The following is a 20,984-nucleotide window of genomic DNA, read 5'->3' as shown; positions in this document are numbered from 1 at the left end:
TTAGGATCCTCTCCCAGAATAAGGCCAAAATGTGCTGAACCTTCAGCCGCTGCAGAACGCTGAATCGTTAGGCTGAGTCTTGCTCTCTGCTGGTCTGACATGGTACAGTGATTTTGGTAGCCTTGGATCATATTTTATTCAGCTTATGGGCTCTCCCAGGAAGCGGGGCTGTCAGTAATTCAGCACAGGTGACCTTTAAATGAAACTAGTGCACAGATATATCAAGAAAGGGCAATTAGCAAATCAAGTGGCAAACTGTGCAAAGCTATAAATATTATAATTGAGTTGTGCCTGCTGTTTCCATGCACTTTTCTAAATACCCACAATAGACTGTAAATTGCTATAAATAAACAGGCTGGGAAATAAAACCCATTTTTTGCTCGAGTTGATTCCATTTGTGATTTCACTCTTGTAATTTTTTTTTTTTTCCAGTCTTGTGGGAATATTTACAAAGGCCTTTCCCAGACGGGAGCCTGGGGCTGTTTTGATGAATTTAACAGGATCTCAGTTGAGGTCCTTTCTGTGGTTGCTGTACAGGTAAGTGGAGAAATGCTCATAAATAAATACAAACAAGGCAGAGCCATGCTGCAGCCTTTGGAGCGAGGGTGAATATGGAAAGTGCATATTGCCAGTTTCAGTTCCATGTGTAGGCAGGTCAGGGATTATATCCCAAGATTAATCACACGAATATCACAGCACTGACAAAATGTAGCAGTGATGTGCTGCAAACATTTTTGTCACTTGTTTTCTTCCCTCAGTTACAGCATTTGTGTTGAGGCAATTCTTTATGGCATCTTTTCCCAGATCAATATACACCGTGGCTCAGTACCTATTTCTCCTGAGGAAGACACTTGTGTCATTAATATGCTGTGGGATAATTGCAGTGTATCATTTTAGGGAGGAGAGCTGCCTTGACTTATGGCTACTCAGCCTGCCACGTAGGGAATAATTTTTATGGAGGGGAAGGGTGGTGTTTGGGGCAGATCCATGGCCTGCTGGATTTTGGGGGGTTACTTATGGCCTCCAGTCAGGCACAGGTTGTGTGTCGTATTCAACAAATAGGAATACATTCCAGATTAATTTTCTTAACACTTACCTGTCACCGAGACTGCACAGTCTTCTTTCCTTCCTTCTCTTTTCTTATGGCTGTAGATTTAATTCCAGTGTCTGTAATGAGAGCTCTGCGGAATGGCTTTGGAGGGTATTCCCTGCTGAGTGGCATAATTGCTAGGAGGAATGCGTGCAGCCCCGTGGGTGCAGCATGGTGCTCCTGAAAGCCGGTGTCAGCTGGGTGACGCTTGGTAACTGGAACCTGCGGCAGATCTGCAGCCCTTGCTTACGTGCTTGCCTAGGATACACTGATAGCGTGGGATTAAAGCTAGGAGAGAGCTATTTGAGCTGTGCCTGGCAATGCATAGGTGTTTTCCCTGTAGAATGATTTCTTGCCTGCTGTGTAGTTTAACCATTCAGTGCATTTTATTGGTAAGTCCTGTGTGAAGCACAGCAGTGGTCCTTGGAGAAGGGCTGGAAAGGAGACTGCCCTCCCCATCATGCTAGAGAGTCCTGTTCTCGTGTGCTTTATATATAATCTAGCACTTTGCCTCCTCCTTCCCTTCCTCTTACTGGCCCACGAGGAAATCTGGAAATATTTTACACAGGGGAAAGGATTGCAGGAGGAGAGGTGCTCCGTACCCTGCTCGTGCCTGCCCAGTGGATGGGGAGGGGGCACGCAGGGTAAGTGCTGTGGGTGTGAATACCCTCTGGCAGGGGCTGAAATCTGGGGCAGCCCAGGTATAACCATGGGGCAGCAGGATGACAGCAGGCCCTGCTGCCACTTCTGGCCCTTGCTTTGAAGGAGAGCTGTGTCTGGATGTTGTCTAGATCCTAAATCTCATTGGTATCCTCTGAAAATGCCAGGTAAATCCAGCTACCAGGGCAGTTTGAGTGGAGGGTGGGTGCTTAACTGCACTGTCCGAACTGAGAGAGCTCTGACATGGGCAGAACTAAAAGTTTTGAGCCTTGGGGGACTTCAGTACTGGAAATTGAGATGCCAAACTATCTACGTTCTTCTGTACCCAAGTGTCAGCTGAGTGCAGGTTTTAGGATCCCAGTGTCTGACTGAGGTGCTGAATTCTTCCTAGACCCCCTTTTGGGTTTGGTATTGCAGAAAGAAATATCTAGAGCCCAGAAGTTTCTACAGTTTTGTAAATGTTTCAGTCAAAGACGATGTTCTGAACCCCTCCATGAACTTCTCACTCTTCTCATCTCTCTTTCACTCATAATTGGTACCTTACATGACATCCCAAAGAAGCCCCAGGCAGGTACAGGAGTTTATGTATTGTTCCCTCTCAATTTCTTTTCTGTCAGGTTCTAGTTTAAAGTTGTCATTGAAAACAGTCTTTGAGGATCTTAAAATAAAAAGGGAAGCTGAACAAAAGAAGCCCAGGTATGACTCAACTGCTAATGATTCCCTCACTCCTGGCTGGAGTGTGGCATCTGAAGAAAGCAGCACGGCTGTCATTCCATCATCGTGTCTCCTGGCTGCTATTAGGAATGTAACCATGGCCACGTTTAATTGGCTGTCTTAGTCATGCAGTTAATGTCGATATGGTTCCTTACAGAGAAAAATTCGATTAATTGCTTAACTTTAAGATAGCAAACAGCAGTAAAGTTAGAGTAGTGAATATAGAGTGATTTCTCCCTCACTGAAGTGCTGTTTGCAAGAAGGTGATCTAGCTTTAATAAACTTGCTCTCTTTGGAAGGTGAGGAATGAGAAGAACAAAGCTGCAATCAGGAAAATATAAAAGACAATACAATATTAGTGAGTAAATGTGTCAGGGGAGGTCTTACAGCTTCTGCCTTGTGGTTTTGGTTTTAAATTAAGCATCTGATGTCCCAAAATCTTTAAAAGCAATATCAAGTGATCAGTTTGCAATTGAGCTGAGGCCAAGTTTAGTTGGAAATGCTGCTCTTCTTCTGGGCCTAGTCAAGGAACAGAGCAGGCACAGGAGGGTTTTGGGCTGTCCTGAAGAGCAGTGGTGTGTGGGGAGAGGTGAAGATGGGTGGAGGGAATCAGGGACCTGTATTGTGTCAGACTCTTGGGACTGCATTTGGGTGTTGGCTGTGTTGTGGATGCCTGGACAGTCCTGTATCTCATCTCAAGTGTCTGGCCTCCTGCTAGGTTGGGAAGTTGAAAGAGATGATTTAGCCTTTGGTGGTTTTTGCTGTGAGGTGTGCTGAGAAGTGTCCCACAGGTGATGTCAAAAGCCAAGGTGAGATGCAGGCAGCTTTGGAGGCATTTCCTTCTCCTGAGCTGCTCTTCCTCACCCACATCTGTCATTGTCTTACAGAGCAATGGTGCAAATTCTTGCAACTCCTTTGCAGTTTGACTGCCCAGTCTCTTCAGCTCTCTCTTCTGCTTTGACAGAGTTTGGTTGTGATGGGAGATTGATATTGCCACACAGATTTATTCCAAACAGTGTATAAAGTTTTATATGGTCAGTAAAAAACAAAACAAAACAGCGATAAGCCCCAGTCATTGTGGGGCCAAGTGTAAGGAAGGCAGCACTGTTGTCTGGTGCGTTTTTCATAACTGAACACCAATATTATAACACTGTCTTGGTTCCTAGGTGAAGAGTGTACAGGATGCAATACGGGAGAAGAAGAAATCCTTCAATTTTCTTGGAGAAGACATTAAGTTAGTTCCCTCAGTAGGTATTTTCATCACCATGAACCCTGGTTATGCAGGGCGAACTGAGCTACCTGAGAATTTAAAAGCTCTCTTCAGGTGAGTCCAGGTCAAGGTTTGTGACCTGTAGTATAAGACTAGCAGAAATTGTCTTTTGGAACATCCAGGCTTGACTTAATTTCCTTGGGGAATTCACTTGCATTGGGGATTCACAGATAGTTTCAGCCTTGTGCAACAAGCCTGGGTCTGAGAATGCATAGGCAGGGCAAAGGAGCTCTGTCCCTTGCGATGGGAAAGGCAGTGTGTGACTTGGCTCACTGGAGAAGACCTGGAAGATAAAGCTGCAAATCCACTGCCCCTAAGACCTGTAGTCAAGAAATACTTGTTCTGCAATCTTTTCTCGCCTGTTGTTTTAGGCCATGCGCGATGGTTGTGCCAGACTTTGAGCTGATCTGTGAAATTATGTTGGTGGCCGAGGGATTCATCGAGGCCCGGGCGTTAGCCAGGAAGTTCATTACTCTGTATCAACTCTGCAAAGAGCTCCTGTCCAAGCAGGTGAGCCTGCTTCTGTGGTTTGGTGGTGCAATGAAGCCTGTTGATCTCCAAAATCAGCAGGAACATGGCACTCTGCCACTCACCTCCATAGCTAAAGCTTCACAGCTTTTGTTTAATGACTGCATTTGCACTAGCTGCTGGGAGAAGAGAAGGTTTGTGATCATCAGAGCAATGAAATTTTTGAACTGCTTTACTGGAGGATCTGCAGGGACAAAAGCACTTGACCAGCTGCATTAATGGGAGAGATTTTTCAATGGGCTCAAATGACACCATGTTTGGGGTAGTATTCAGTGACCTTTCGCTTTCCAGTCTCTTAGTTCCTATTGATTCTTCTGCCTGCAAGGTTTTTTATGATGTCTGTCCCTCTCTGAGTTCAGCCTAACAGTTCCCTGTCGTGTCAGGTGTTGACCAAGTAGGGTCAATTCCAGTGCAAAACTCTAATTAATCAGATTTTTCCTTGTCATCATTTGCATAGATCAAGGCTGGGTTCGGAGGAGAGTTGAATCAGGACTCCAGATAGAAAACCTGATCTTGGCTGTGCCAGCATGAGGCTGAGTGGGAGATGCCTTGTCACAGAAACTTTGTGCTGTGTCTTGGAGGTCTTGGTGGAAGCCATGGCCTCCCACACAAAGCAGTCAGCTGTTGAGCTGTGCTCTGGAGGGTCTTAACAGAACAGAAATATAAAGAGTTGCTTGTTGGCTTGAGAGTTCCTCTCATGCCTCTTTGTGGTTCTTTTTCAGCAATAACCTTACTGGCCCCTGCTTGGTGGTCTGCCTCTGGGACCAAACATGCCTGGTAATCTTGTGATGGGCAGGATGGAGAAACTTGGGTATTTGGGACCTCATAATGGACTAACAAATCTTTCACCTTGGTAGCTCCTGCAGATCCAGGGGCCTGGCTGGCCTTGCTTTAGCTGCTTTATGATTTAGGTGAACCAAATTGCTTAGATCTCCAGACTGCAAGTCCTACTGCTCTTACTGCCAACTCTAAGCCCACATGATAGTTGAACAGCTGAATTATTTGACTCTTTAATACTGTCCCTGACAGGAATCTCACCTACTGAAATGGAAATCAGGTAGCTCAGGCTGGTGGAGGTCTCTGGCCACAATGCAAATAACAGATTTGGATGTATTTCCATTGCTGAATTGTCTGGCAGTTTGGAGCTGCTGGTTCTTATCCCTGCATGGTGGTGTACTGTCTAAGCATAAACTCAACCCTCCTTTTTTTTTTCCCCCATGTAGGATCACTACGACTGGGGGTTGCGTGCAATCAAGTCAGTGCTAGTTGTCGCTGGCTCTCTCAAACGAGATGACCCAGAGCGACCTGAAGACCAGGTTCTGATGCGCTCACTTCGTGATTTTAATATCCCCAAGATTGTGACTGATGATGTGCCAGTGTTTATGGGGCTGATTGGGGATCTTTTCCCTGCACTGGATGTGCCTCGGAAGCGTGACCTGAATTTTGAGTCGTTTGTGAGGCAGGCTGTGCTGGACCTCCGGCTGCAGGCTGAGGACAACTTTGTGCTCAAAGTAAGACCAAGCGATCTTCTGCTGTACCTACACCACCATCAGATCATTTGGGTTTTCTCAACCATCTTTGCTTCTACAAAGAGGGCTCTGCACAATATTCCCCTTGCAGGCAGACCTTGATGGAGGAAAAAGTCAGCTATGCTGGGTCTGATGCAATTGCACCTGCCCCTAAAGCCAGCACTGGCTCGGTCCCTGAGTTTACAAAGGGGCTAACTCTTGAAGGCTCATGAAAGTATGGCCCCTGGAGAGCGGAGCCTCCTTGGCTGGTGGCTGTCAGATGTAAATAGTGCTGGAGGTTTGTCTGCAGGCTGAGGATTTCACCCATCGTGATTAGAGTGGCTAGACCAAACTCAATGTCAAATCCGTTTGTGTCTCTGGGTCACATCTTTCTAAAGAAGAGGCCCAATGGGAGCTATTTTTGTAGATCTGAACTTCAGTTTGGCATCTTTGTCTAAAATTTGGGAGTATTTTTTCTCAGGTGGTGCAGCTGGAGGAGCTGCTGACGGTCCGGCACTCTGTCTTCGTGGTGGGTAATGCAGGCACGGGCAAGTCTCAGGTGATGAGATCCCTGAACAAGACTTACCAGATAATGAAGCGACGTCCTGTCTGGACAGACCTCAACCCCAAGGCAGTCACCAATGATGAGCTTTTTGGCATCATTAACCCAGCAACAAGAGAATGGAAAGATGGTAAATGTCTTTTTGTGCCTGAATCTGTAGATAAAGAAGGATATTTTTAACGAACTTCCTGAGCAGCAGCAGGATGACTGGTTCTTTGTATGCAGGTCTGAAAGCCCAGGCGCTTGTCTGCTGTTTGCAGCCATGTGGGAGTTTGTTGTTGAAAGGATACATAGGATGTTTTAGCTTTTTGATTGTCAAATGGGAAGTATAGTATAAATCTGCTTTATCCTATTGCCATAAGAATAATTATCATGTCCATTAATACCAACACTTACCAGTTCCTAAATGGGGCAGGCAGTTTTTCAGGGTTGGCTGGACCAGTGATGGAAAAGAGTTCCCTCCTGCCCTATGGTGTGTACTGGGGCCCCCCAAAATGTGCCATCCCCAGGTCTCCGTAGCTGGTAGCACACACGCAGCAGCCTTAAAGTGGTGTTTTTCCACTTAATATTGCTGCCCGATCTCTGTAGTACACCAGCATTTGCCAGTCTGTTGATCCTGATTGCTCCTGAGGAAAATAAGATGAGCATTTAAAACTTGCTGAAAGATTACAGAAATCTGGAGCGAAAATGTTCGGTTGTGACTAATACGTAAAGGCAGCTTTGATTTACGTGTGCGGCTGGTTTGGGAGGTGTGGGGGAGGTAAGGGAAGATGTTGCCATAAATCATCCTCAGCCAGAAGTCCCCCAGAAGATGAGCTGCCACCCACCTCCCCTGGCCCCCGCCATGGACCCTTCCTGACCCCCTGCTTTGCTCCAGTGCCAGGGCTAATTTCTTTTTAATTGTAATTAGGGACCCTACATCAAAGTGACAGAGGGAAGTGTGGGATAAAGCCTGAACTCTGCAGATTGGCTGCAGCAGTGACTGCAGATAGAGGCCTGTGGGTGGCACTGGACAGCAGGAGGGACATTTTGCAGTCGGCTGTCCAGTGGTTTCTAGCCTGTAACATTTCAAGGGAGCTTATGGGACTCCTCCCTGAGGTTTCAAGGCAGATATTTTCTGCATTAACCATTCCTGAAAATTTTGTTTCTTGTTGTCAGAGACCAGCAAGGCAATCTTCACCACAACCTAACAAGAGATGATGTGTTCCCTTACAGATCTGCCCCTTCTTTTCCTCTTCCTGTTTTCATCCTGTTACTCCTTTCATTATCAGGAGTTGAAAAGGTTACACATGTTAGGTGGTAAAAGGTCCCACAAGGGAATCGTAAAAGTGTTCTTTGTAGAACCAAACTCTTCTTTTAAATCCCAAGGCTGCGCTGTGGTGTGAATGCACAAGGTTAGGAGAGAGGCTCTTTCCGCTGCTGTCGTGGTGTATATGAGGGAAGCATTGATGCTCTGAGACAGTAGCTATTTCTGATACTAATGATGTTGGAGTGGTTTCCAAGGCATGTGACCAACATGTGAGGAACTGAGTTGAGGCAGAGTGAGTGAAGTGTTGTTTTTTTTTTACCCAATCTCAGAATCGAATACCTGTTTCAGGTGAGCTATTCTCCATTTGTTGTGCACAAGCTTTGTCTTCAGTCATATGATGCCACTCGCTGTTCCTGACCTGGAGCACAAAGAATAGCTTGTCCTGGAGAAAAAAAAAAGTGTGCTTCTCACAATTCACCAGAAGAGAGGCTTTTTTTTAATGTTTGCCTGATGTTTTTTCATGAAGACCAGTGTCTCCCTAGGTATTTTCACATGTAGAAGAGAGTGATAGTTTTGTGGAGTTTTCATTTGCTCTGCGGTACTGCTGCTCTATTCCCAGCCTTCTTGCTCTTCTTAACATTCATTATTTACTCCCCTCGAGACACTGTATCCTCTCTGTCTCCTTGATTTTACTGACATTTTGTTCTGTCATTCAATGTCATTCTGTGCTTGTTCTCCCCTCAATCTCACTAAAGCCATGACCCAGCGTTTAATGCATCTTGATTTTCCTGATATACTTCGAGCCACAAAAAAGCATTTATAAGAATTTCCAAGGCTTATTCAGATGGTTTTCTCTGCATTGTGTAATTCATGCCTTCTTTTGCTTCTGAGTATCTGTTCTTCACTTTTCATATCCCTTATGATTCTCGGTGGGAATGAAGCTCGTGTGTAGGTCTGCAGTCATTTTCAGTGGTGGTAACTGATAATGTTTTTTTCCTTCAAAGCAGACTAGACCCATATTGTGATATAGTAATATTTATGTACACATGTATAGAGTTTTGAATGCTTAAGAGGAAAGCATTAATTAGGATAACTTTTAGTAAGTTGCTAGAGAAAACTGTTAGAGCAGGTGGCAACTTCAGTGTTCATCAACATATTCCCGTCACCCTCCCAGGACTGTTTTCATCAATCATGCGAGAGCTGGCCAACATCACACATGATGGTCCCAAGTGGATGGTACTAGATGGAGATATTGATCCGATGTGGATTGAATCTCTTAATACTGTGATGGATGATAATAAGGTAATGAATATAAGTTAAAGAAGCAGGTATTCATTGACTGGGTGGTGTGATTCAGCCTAGGGGAAATGCAGATGCTGAAATAACATCTCCTAGAAAAATGCAATTGTGTTTCTTCAGGTATACCAAACAATATTGCATAAAGAAAATGGTGCATGAGGTAATAGCTCAAAGCATGTTTTCATTGTAATTTCCCTTTCCTGGAAAGTCTGGCTCATGAGTAACCACAAATGTCCTGATCATAACTTCAGGACCTTTAAAAATAGAGTGGGGTCATAATACTACACCTTTTTTTCCCACCCAAAGGGGGTGCTGTTGATTCTGGGTCATGGAAGAGAGGAGGATCATTCTACTACCTGTTAGAAATCAGCTGCTTTGCCTTGAGGAACTGAGCTGACAACAACCAAGCTTTTTAGTGCAAAGTGCTGAATGCTTTTCGTTCCTATTCGTGGGGGAGGCATTTGTCTGTCTGTCTGTCTGCCACATGCAGGTGCTGACCCTGGCAAGCAATGAGAGAATCCCTCTGAACCCAACGATGCGGCTGGTCTTTGAGATCAGCCACCTGCGTACAGCCACCCCAGCGACCGTGTCCAGAGCAGGTGAGTCCTGGCCTGAGCTTCACACTAGGATTTTGCATGGACTGAGTAGGATCTAGTGTCATTAACCAGTCTTTTGTTGGCCAACTTGGTCCCTCTTGAAAGTTCCCAACCTGGGATCACAGCTGCCTTTGGTGGACAGGGTAGGTTCCTGAAGCACATGGACAAACTGAGGATCCTGACCCCAAATCCATATGGGGAACTGTCATCATCTTGGAGATTTACCCAGAGCTCTCTGACTGTTGATGGGTGATCATGGCTTCAGCATTGTCAAGAGAGTGCTCCTGTTGTGCATAGCCCTGTATGGACTTGATGAGGAGAGGGACAGTCTCTATCCCAAAGAGCTCCTGAACTTCTGGAGAAGTGCATGAAGTATGGGAGAAGGGAATGAAGGTGTCCCCTAGTTTTACACATGGGGAAATGGAGCCCAGAGCAATAACATCACTCAGGCAAGACCATGTTCTGAATTTGGGGAAGGGTCAGGAAAGGTGTCCTGGTTTCCTGAGTTAAGTCTCTTCACTGTTAATGTTTCTACTCCACAGTGGGGCAGGAGGAGGGGGTAGGTAACGGGACACCTAGGCATATTTGACAGAGTTTTAGTTATGTGAAAGTAGCTGAGAAATTCTGCTGGAGGAAAGGAATTATCTCTGCTATGTCCTTACTATATATTCTCTCTTACCTTGGGCCTGAAGGGATCCTGTACATCAACCCATCAGATCTGGGCTGGAATCCCCCAGTGAGCAGCTGGATTGACAGGCGAGAGATCCAGTCCGAAAGAGCCAACCTGACCATTTTGTTTGATAAATACCTGCCAATTTGCCTGGACACGCTCAGAACAAGGTACCATCTGAAGAGTGATTGTACCTCTGCTGGCGAGGGCAGGGGGACACTCACTGCCTTCCAGACCAGCTGTGCTGTGCTAGGGTTGTGCTGCATGTGACATGGCTGGCTGGTTTCCTCCTTGCCCCTGAGAGCCCTGAGCATCATTGGCTTAAGCTCAGAGAAACAATGGGGCGAGATGGGGGACCTGACACTCCTGCTCATCCTTTGTTGGCCAGATCTAGTTTTCATCTGGTTTTCATTGGATTTTGATTTGATAGTTCCTGTACTTCTTGTACTAGTTCTGTATTTCTTGGAAAGTAAATCCAGGAGATCCTAAAGAGAAAGTCTTTTCAGTCTCCTGATGTGTCAGGCTAGATCTGAGTTCAGTCCACAAGTTATTTTTCAGTAGAGCAGATTTCAGACCACTGCTGAAGGAAAGTTTTCAGTATGCAGCATGGAAGGTGGAGAGAGAGCAGATCCTCTTTTATCCTCCCCCTACTTCTTTTCCTGCCCCTCAGTGATGAGAAAGAATTTGGTGTTTATGGGAGAGGGCAGGATTGCTCTACAGGCAGTTTTCTCTTGAATTGCTTTCCTGATGCACTTGAACAAAATTAAGTCAGTCTGTGTGGGCATCCATGTTAAACCACAACACTGGGCATGTTTCATGGTTGGACACCAATCCAATGAACATGAAGAACTTGGATATTTTGAAGGGCCCTGGTGCTCCTTGGCTTGAGTTAGCTTCAAAGTGGTACCCACAGAGAAGTCATGTGGTTCTTGCTTGTCATCATGGGAGACAGCTCTCTTACTCATACTGTGGTAAGGACTGGCCCAAAGTAGAGTCCCAGCAAACTTGAGAAAGGGAGTTTCTCCCATTCTCTGCTTGCTTCCCATAGTTGCAACTTCATTTAAAAAAATAAAATAAAATAAATCAGTGTACAATTGAGCATGGGAGTTGTCAGCCACAATGGGGATGTGTCAGAAGGGGCTGCATAAGTGAAAGCAGTTGTCTTTGGAAGTAGGAGTTAGGCGTCTTACTAAGGAGCTGCTCCCTGGGTGACCAAGCTGGTTATAGCTGTTGGCAGCAAAGTCCATCGGACATTTCCCACTCTATTTGATGAACATTGTGTCAGACCGTGAAATCCACAGGATTAGCTGCAGGCAGCCCTGAGCTGAGTATTTTGGTAGCTTGCTTAATTCAGAAATTGTAGAACCAACCTTTCAAATAGCTATAATTACTTTATGGAGGACTTCAGTGCTGCTACAATATTAGTTTGGAATTCTGTAAGTGTAGCTTAAATGAATGTAAAATGGCAAGATGAAAGGGTTTATTTTATTACTCCTCTATTTGACCGCTTTTGAACTCATCGTGTTCACAGGAAATCATTGCCTTTAGCAAGTCTTCCATTTTACTTCTTTCAAGAGGATCAAAGTTTTAAAATGCTTGAAACTTCTGATTACTGTTATTACTTGTATATGTGCCAGTGCCAGCAGGTCCGAGGGAGAGAATGGGTGTTCTCTTTATTGCTGTACCCAGGAATAAGACACGCACTGCTGACAAGTAAAATGCTAATATTCTGAAAAAGCATTTCTAGGCTTGCCTTTGTGGGTTGTGAAAGACTGTGTTGCTGGACCCAATTTTACTTCCCATGCTTTCAATTTCCATCCCTTAGATTTAAGAAGATTATTCCCATTCCTGAGCAGAGTATGGTTCAGATGTTGTGCTACCTCCTCGAATGCCTCCTGACGGAGGAGAACACACCTCCCGACTGTCCCAAGGAGCTTTATGAACTTTACTTTGTCTTTGCTGTTGTCTGGGCCTTTGGTGGATCAATGTTTCAAGACCAGGTAAGAAGGAAGATGCCACTTCAGCATCTTTTACACAGGCCTTTTTTTTTTCTCTTTTTTTATACTTTCCAAAATATAGTGCTATATCAGTAATGCTGTTTTCCTGGGGCTCCCTATAGGTGATAATAAACTAGAAACCTGAACTCAACAATTACTTTTGTGAAAGACCTTGTTATCCAGGGTGTAACACCAGAGGAGAATGGCTGGGGGGTCAAGTGATAAAGGCAGAGGGATGTTTGCTTATGCAGACACATTTCACTGGGGAGAAACATTACGTTAATTTATAGAGGCTTGTGAATGTGCATGATGTGATCAAATTAAGACTGACTTATCAGATGAATATATCAGTGGAGCAGTCTTTCAGCCATCTGACTGCGCAGGTAGACATTGCACTATATAACACAAACCAGCCGGTGCATTGTCACCACTGACTTTCATTAAACATAGATAGATGTCAAGAATCGGCTGTCCTCAATTTCTGATAGAAGTACATAAGAAAGAGGGGTGGTCAGCAGGGCAGGATGGGCTTTGGGGATTATGTGCTTCCACTTAAGTGGAAGTAGACAGTGGCTCTGCTCTTTGAAATACTCTTTGCTGGGAGCATTCTGATGAGGTTGAGGTTGATGGTTGTAGGCACTCAGCTTGAACTCCCCTCCATGCAGCCAGATGTTGGGTGGTCTCTGGCAGGAGCTGCTGGGCTCAGTCAAGCTACTGGTGGATGGATGTCCAAGACTGTGGTGCTGGAGGGCACAATCTAGAGACCAAGATCTTCTTGCGCCAGGAGGATTAATCAGGCTGTGGTTCACTAGTGGTGTCTCTGACGTTCAAAGTACACTCATGTCTGAGAGGCAGAGGAAGACAGGGCACTACTCTCCATGCTGCTTCCCACAGTACATCTATCCTATGGATTAATTGCAGCTGTCACCCTCTGAATCCATCAGCTTGCATTAGACAAGGTGGGTGTGATCTCTTGCATGGTGATACTATTATAAGACAGTTTTCTCAAGGTCAGCATTTGATACTGTGCATTTCCAGCCCCCTCTCAGATCCTGGTGCTTAAAACATGGGAGAAGCACAGACATTTCCAGCTGGGCTGAAACACAGCTGCTTTGGCGGGAGCTGTAGCATGTGAACAATGGGGACCTTGGGAAGGATCTTCCTCAGACTTGTCAGGGGGAAGCAGGGTTGTGCTGCTGCCTCTGACCTCCCTGTTCTCTGTCTCTCCCCGATGTCTTGTGCACAGGAGAGGAGAAATGGGCATTTCCTTTCGCCCCCGTGCCTCATTCTGCCCTGTTTCCTGGCTGGATGGCTCAGCTCGGCACAGCAGGGCTGTCTCTTGATTTCCAAGTAATTGGAAAAGCTGCTGCTGTTTTACAACTTCCAACTGTTATCAGCAATAATGGACAAGAAGACAGCAGGCTGTGTGTCAGAGACCTGCTGCCAACATTGGGGCCACCCTTGGCTCCGTTCCATGGTTTCGTGCCCGTGCTTGCAGGACAGCTTTCCACCCTCTGTTGGCATTGCTGTTTCCAGACTGATGGCTGTGCAAGCTGTAGATTTTTAATGTGACTGGTTCAGAGGCAGGCAGGAGAAACCTGAGGCACTTGTAGAGGGGTCTAAGAGCATGTGTGGCACCTGAAGACCTAGATTTTGAGTACCGGGTTTTCAGCAAGTGGCACAGGGAGCAATGTAAGTAGCTGCAAAGCCTGCGGGTGGAAGTACATTTGGCATCTGCTGGAGCTGCTCACTCTGGTTCTGCCCAGTCCCTGCTGGGAACCTGTTGGGTGGTTGCATCTCCTTATGATGGTCAGAGGATACCTCATCCCCAGGTCTAAAGCATGTTGTCCTGATGTGTGGGTCTGCCCAGTGACAGGACACTGCTGTCAAGGGCTCAGAGATCCATATCTGGTCTCTATTGGGCTTGTGTCAGGTTCTGTGTTGTCTGGAGTATGTGGGAGGTGTCTCCATGGACCTCACACTGGAGATCCTTCCCCAGCTCGGACGGAGGCACTGCCGTTCTCAGAGGCTCCTCAAATGCTCACTGGGGTCTCTTCATGTTTTTTCCGTGTGCCTCAATGCTAGACCAACAACGCCTGCTGGACTCTTCCCATTTGCTTCATGCCAAGGAGCAGATGTTTCAGGAAGTGCTAGACAACACAGGTCAAGCTCAGCTTGGTGCTCACTTGGTGCCATTATGCCTCGTGGCCATTGAATGACGTGTGCAAGACTAACTTTCTCAGTCCTTGTGGAGGACTTAACCCTCCATTTCCTATCTGCCAGCTGGGAAATACTCAGCCTTAGTGTTGTCAGTGCAGTGTGACTTAAAAATACGCAACACAACAAAGCCTGCGAAGCACTGCTTGTCCATGCTTCAGCAGTACAAGCTGCTGTCTAATTATAGGAGCTTATAGCTCCTCAAGCAAGTCGGCTGGAGTGCAGTCGCATGGCAGATGGACGCTGCGTTCCCCGCGCCGTAGCAGAGTCAGTCCCTGGCATCGCAGGCTTTCCTGCCTGCTGTCTGCCTGGCTCCCCAGGGAGTGGTGGCCTTGGCGCAGCACGCTCTTGCTGGACTGCTGTGGGGGTTGCGGGAGGAGCTGCGCTGCCCGGGCACAGTATCCCTCTGGGAAGTTTGACTTTGAGGCTGGACTGTGCATTGCTGCTTGTGATGCTCTGTAAATGTCAGAGCTGAGAGTGTGAGGATACAGCAGTCCGAGCAAAGAGAAGCCTGATGAAAAATGATCCAATATAAAATCTGTTTATTGCTCTCCATTGAAGGTGCCCTTCGTGCTGACCTTTTGCTGTCGAAATGTCAGGAGAAACAATCTGGAAGGCTTCCCACTACTCTGCGCTTGTTGGTGGGTAGCAGGGCCCCTGTATAAAAACAGATGATAGATTTGCCATTTCCAGGCTCTGAAATTAGCGGAAATCCATATGGGGTTTTTATTAAGGAAGCAGTTTGAGTTTGACACCGTTCTGGCAATAGAGCCTTGGCTGGAGTGGCTCCACTTAACTGCTTGGTTAGGGAGGGCGGGCAGCCCATCACAATGCAGCTGCAGGCAGTTTGCCTGTGCAGGGGTAAGGGCACCCTTGTGAGAAAGCTTTTAGCAATGAAGCACGTCCCTCTCCGCTGCAGGCTACTCTGCTGCCGGTGCCGAGGAGTTATAGCAACAAGAGAATGGAGAATTACAGTTATTCTGCCTCTCTGAATAGCACGAGACTGCAAAATCGTGGATACTAATAACATATTTTTCAAATCTTCTGGTCTTTTGATGGATGGTGGCTCAGGAGACTTTACAGAGGACACTCGGTTCAATTCAGCTGCAAACCCAGGATTCCTGATGGAGGCTTAGCAGTCTATGGGCAGCATGTTGGCAGCCCCACCTGGGCTTCTGGCCTGGGAAAGCACATTGAATGGCTATGTTGTGGTTTAGCCCCAGTCGGCAACTAAGCACCACACAGCCGCTTGCTCACCCTTCCCGGGTGGGATGGGGGAGAGAATCGGAAGAGCAAAAGTAAGAAAACTCGTGGGTTGAGATAAGAACAGTTTAATAATTGGGAAAAAAAAATGTAATGAAAAGGCAAACAACAAGAGAGCAAGAGAGGAACGAAATCCAGGAAAAAAAAAGTAGTGATACAACCGCTCACCACTAGCTGACTGATGCCCAGCCAGTCCCCGAGCAGTGATCGCTACCCCCTGGCCAACTGCCCCCAGTTTATATACTGGGCATGACGTCATATGGTATGGAATAGCCCTTTGGCCAGTTTGGATCAACTATCCTGGCTGTGCCCCCTCCCATTTCTTGTGCACCTGGCAGAGCATGGGAAGCTGAAAAGTCCTTGACTAGTGTAAACATTACTTGGCAACAACTAAAACATCAGCGTGTTATCAATATTATTCTCATACTAAATCCAAAATACAGCACTATACCAGCTACTAGGAAGAAAATTAACTCTATCCCAGCTGAAACCAGGACAGTCATAGAGGAGAGCTGGGGGAGGGGAGGGGACTAAGCACATTTTGCAAGTTCTGACCCAGCATCTAAAGCAAAACTGTCACCTCAGCTCTTGAAAAAATTCAGATGATAAAGAATCTCCATGCATAGAAAGATATAATGGGGAAAGACAAGAAAGCAGGTGCTTCTAAGAGAATATGGCAGTGCAGAAACACAGCAGAGCCAAAGGAGCACAGTCATAGAATCATAGAATCATTTAGGTTGGAAAAGACCTTAAAGATCATCAAGTCCAACTGTTAACCTAGCACTGCCAAGTCCACCACTAAACCATGTCCCTAAGTGCCACGTCTACACATCTTTTAAATACCTCCAGGGATGGTGACTCAACCACTTCCCTGGGCAGCCTGGTCCAACACTTGACAACCCTTTCGGTGAAGATATTTTTTCCTCATATCCAATCTAAACCTCCCCTGGTGCAACTTGAGGCCATTTCCTCTTGTCCTATGGCTTGTTACTTGGGAGAAGAGACCAACACACACCTCGCTACCACCTCCTTTCAGGTAGCCGTAGAGGTCAGGAGCGATGAGGTCTCCCCTGAGCCTCCTTTTCTCCAGGCTAAACAACCCCAGTTCCCTCAGCTGCTCCTCATAGGACTTGCTCTTTAGACCCTTCACCAGCTTCGTTGCCCTTCTCTGGACATGCTCCAGCACCTCAATGTCTCTTTTGTAGTGAGGGGCCCAAAACTGAACGCAGTATTCAAGGTGTGGCCTCACCAGTGCTGAGTACAGGGGGATGATCAGTTCCCTAGTCCTGCTAGGTGCGCCTCTGGTGCTTTCGTACACTGGTGTCTGCAATCCTGCTTCTCTAAAACATTGTGGCTTGAACAGAGGCCAGAAGACAACAACTAAGTATTAATAGAGTGCTGTGATTTATGAGGAAAGGCTTTAGTATGCATTCTTTGACTAACCATGACCACAGATGTAGACGGATGTTGTGTCCTTGTCTGTTGGAAGAAGTAAGCACCAAGAATCAATCAAGCAGTCTGTTTAGTCATAGGCACGTATTTCTCTTTCTCAAATTGATCCATCTATCTAATCCCAGACATACCAAGAGTGATCAACACAGAGAATGAATTATTTAGGTGAATAAATAGGAGTGATGAGAAGAAATGAAGAAAATGAAAAATTAGGCTTAATAATAGGAAAAAGGATAAGATCGTTATGCTGTGGAATATATTTTAAGGACCAATCCTGCTCCGGTGGACTGGGATAGATAACATTCTCCATCACTAATTAATTCCTCCAGATGAGCATATTTTCCCCACTTTTTGTCTTGCAGCTTGTGGACTACAGAGTGAAGTTCAGCAAGTGGTGGGTGGCAGAATTCAAGACTATCAAGTTTCCCTCTCAGGGCACAGTCTTTGACTTTTACATTGATCCAGAAACAAAGAAGTTTGAGCCTTGGTCTAAACTTATTCCCCAGTTTGAATTTGATCCAGAAATGCCATTACAGGTACGTGAACCTTGCAGCTTTTTGTCTGGGAGGAATACATGCATTTTAGTGACTGTGCGTGGGCATTTCAATGAAGTCTCATTAAAGGTCAAGCACTTCATAATAAGGATGGCATTGTTTATGAGGTACAGCTAAATTACCCATCTTTCTTTACTGTGCTTTGACTGTGAAGACACATCCTCCATCCATCTTCCAAATATGAGTGATGTACTTGAGGGGCAGGCTCAGAGCCACCCCAGTGACCCTGGTGTGCCCAGGGTGCAGGACAGGAGGTGCGTGACGGGGGTTACATTTGGCCAAGGAGTGCAGCCTGCAGGATGTGAGACAATGTAGTGACAAAGCCCTCGAGACACGATGTCGTCATCCAGTGCCTGGCTGAAAACAGAGATGTTTTTATGATTTGGACAAAAAAATGAGTTTCTGCAGGTAGTAAATTGCATTTGCCAGCTACACTTTTCTTTCCTTTTAAAGTGCCACAGTGAGCAGATGACTTGTAAAATTGTTACCATTTTAGCAAAATGTGTGTTTGTGGGAGATCCAGATGCTTCTCCCAGCATCCGGCTGTCAAGGTTTCATCTGTACAGACACTTTGATTTTAATGGCTGGCAGCAGCACATCGTTCCCTTCCTAGTGCAATCTAGAAACTGGGGTCACCTCACTCATTCCTGGCTGTGGGGCTGTGGCAAGGATGGGGACTCTTACCTGATCGTTATGCCCCTCTCAGGCTTGCCTGGTGCCCACCGCTGAGACGGTACGTGTGCGGTACTTCATGGACAGGCTCCTGGAACGCCAGCGCCCGGTGATGCTAGTGGGCAATGCCGGCACAGGGAAGTCTGTGCTGGTGGGGGACAAGCTATCCTCACTGGACACGGATGCATATGTGGTGAAGAAGGTCCCATTTAACTACTACACCACCTCTGCCATGCTGCAAGGTAAGGCAACAGCTGAGCCACGGGACTTCTGGCTGGCAGGTTACCAAATTCCCGGGGTGTCCGGCAAGGTTTGGAGCAGGATGTGCACTGTGGCGCTTAGGGGAAGACCTGTGGGCGAGCTGCCCGTGTCATTTGTGGGCACTGCACTGACACCCGCAGACTCTTAAATCCCACTGTGAAACTCTCAGGTCAGCAGACCCCTAGTTTTGTGGAAGATGACATTTTCCAACATGAGGATTTGAATTCTGAACACCACAACTCTGGTTCAGGGCTGTGCCAAAGCACATGCTTAAATCTGTTGTTTTGTACAGCACACAGCTTGTACTTCACTTGAGGTGTGTCTTTAATATGCTGGAATTTAAGCCCATGCTGAATAGGATGGGTTTCTTGGCTAGGTTCCAAACTGTCTTCAGGGTGCAATGATGGGAATTGCATCCCAATTAGCAGTGAGGATGGTGCTAATGGATATGTGCAGGCTGTAAGTCAGGGCTGCCTATTCCTAGTGCTGTCCTCCACATCCTGCCGCAGCTTGATGTGCTCCCATGGAGCAGGTTGCGCACCCCTGCCTCCCCAGGGGGCTCAGGGCTTCCTGACCTTGGAGCCTCAGAGCCCCAGGGAATTGCTGGCTCTGGGGAAGCCCACAAGAATATTGCTGGAGATTTTGGCACATGAGTGAAAAATGAAGTTTGGGATCAAGATGAGGTCAGTTTTGCTGTGTAGTCTCTTCAGAAGTGAAGACAAGATTTGGGCTCTAAGCCCAAAGATTTGGTCACTAAGCCCAAATCTTGAGTGTGCTCAACAGGCATGTGCAGGCCAACCAGGGGATCAGGCCCAGCCAGCATGGGTTCATGAAAGGCAGGTCCTGCTTGACCAACCTGATCTCCTTCTACGACCAGGTGACCCGCCTAGTGGATGAGGGAAAGACTGTAGATGTTATCTGCCTGGACTTTAGTAAAGCCTTTGACACCGTTTCCTATAGCATTCTCCTAGAGAAGCTGGTGGCTCATGGCTTAGGTGGGTGTGCTCTTTGCTGGATAAAAAACTGGCTGGATGGCTGAGCCCAGAGAGTTGTGGTGAACAGTTAAATCCAGTTGGTGGCCAGTCACAAGTGGTGTTCCCCAGGGCTCAGTTTTGGGGCCAGTCTTGTTTAATATTTTTATCAATGATCTGGACAAGGGGATTGAGTGCACCCTCAGTAAGTTTGCAGATGACAGCAAATTGGGTGGGAACGTCGATCTGCTTGAGGGTAGGAAGGCTCTGCACAGGGATCTGGAAAGGCTGGATGGATGGGCCAAGGTCAATTGTATGATGTTTAACAAGGCCAAGTGTTGGGTCCTGCACTTGGGTCACAACAACCCCATGCAGTGCTACAGGCTTGGGGAAGAGTGGCTGGAAAGCTGCCTGATGGAAAAGGACCTGGGGGTGCTGTTTGACAGCTGGCTGAACATGAGCCAGCAGTGTGCCCAGGTGGCCAAGAAAGCCAACAGCATCCTGGCTCGTATCAGAAATAGTGTGGCCAGCAGGAGTAGGGAAGTGATCGTCCCCCTGTACTCGGCACTGGTGAGGCTGCACCTCAAATACTGTGCTCAGTTTTGGGCCCCTCATTACAAGAAGGACATTGAGGTGCTGGAGCGTGTCCAGAGAAGGGCAACGAAGCTGGTGAAGGGTCTGGAGAACAAGTCTGATGAGCAACTGAGGGAACTGGGATTGTTTAGTCTGGAGAAGCGGAGGCTGAGGGGAGACCTTATCACTCTCTACAACTACCTGAAAGGAGGTTGTAGTGAGGTGGGTGTCAGTCTCTTCTTCCAAGTAACTAGCGTGGCCCATGGCCACCCACAGCCCATGGAAGACCCCACACTGGAGCATGCGCCCAAAGGAGGCTGTGACCCCTTGGACCAGGCTCCTGGCAGGACTTGTGACCCCATGGATAAGAGGAACAAGAGGAAATGGCCTCAAGTTGCATCAGGAGAGGTTTAGATTGGATATTAGGAAAAATTTCTTTACTGAAAGGGTGGTCAAGCATTGGAACAGGCTGCCCAGAGAGGTGGTGGAGTCACCATCCCTGGAGGAGTTCAAAAAACATGTAGATGTGGCACTTTGGGACATGGTTTAGTAGGCATGGAGGTGTTGGGTTGATGGTTGGACTAGATGATCTTAGAGGTCTTTTCCAACCTTAATGATTCCATGATTCTATAAAAAGGAAGGAATCCTTGAAAAGTTGCTCATTTTGGAATAATGTTTTCACTTTGAGTTGACATAAAGGGAGGTAACTTTTTACATATATTTGTTAACCAGGAATGAAACAACCTGGTTTGAGTTGAATAACAGCTGTGGGTCATTGTAAAGAAAAATACTTCCTTTATATAGCTTGGTTCGACCCAAATAGCCTGAAATCCTTTTACTCCCCCAGCCCTATACAGGACCACCATCCGTGAAGCATC

General features: G+C 46.6%; 1 protein-coding gene across 1 annotated transcript in view; it reads left to right on the top strand.

The window, feature by feature from the left end:
- Window positions 1–470: 470 nt before the first annotated feature.
- LOC140660552 (dynein axonemal heavy chain 9-like) overlaps window positions 471–20,984 on the top strand; it is a 42,706-nt gene continuing 22,192 nt past the window's right edge. The window contains exons 1-11 of the mRNA XM_072881529.1: window positions 471–537; window positions 3,631–3,788; window positions 4,106–4,244; window positions 5,486–5,773; window positions 6,252–6,462; window positions 8,756–8,883; window positions 9,371–9,479; window positions 10,169–10,316; window positions 11,972–12,146; window positions 17,438–17,611; window positions 18,336–18,543. Of these exons, the coding sequence (XP_072737630.1) occupies window positions 3,730–3,788; window positions 4,106–4,244; window positions 5,486–5,773; window positions 6,252–6,462; window positions 8,756–8,883; window positions 9,371–9,479; window positions 10,169–10,316; window positions 11,972–12,146; window positions 17,438–17,611; window positions 18,336–18,543 (1,639 nt within the window). The 5' untranslated portion in view covers window positions 471–537; window positions 3,631–3,729. The remainder of the gene's footprint in view (window positions 538–3,630; window positions 3,789–4,105; window positions 4,245–5,485; window positions 5,774–6,251; window positions 6,463–8,755; window positions 8,884–9,370; window positions 9,480–10,168; window positions 10,317–11,971; window positions 12,147–17,437; window positions 17,612–18,335; window positions 18,544–20,984) is intronic.

The sequence above is a fragment of the Ciconia boyciana genome, chromosome 16, assembly GCF_034638445.1.
Source record: "Ciconia boyciana chromosome 16, ASM3463844v1, whole genome shotgun sequence".
In the NCBI taxonomy this organism is placed as follows: Eukaryota; Metazoa; Chordata; class Aves; order Ciconiiformes; family Ciconiidae; genus Ciconia; species Ciconia boyciana.
This window is presented reverse-complemented; position numbering and strand designations above follow the sequence as displayed.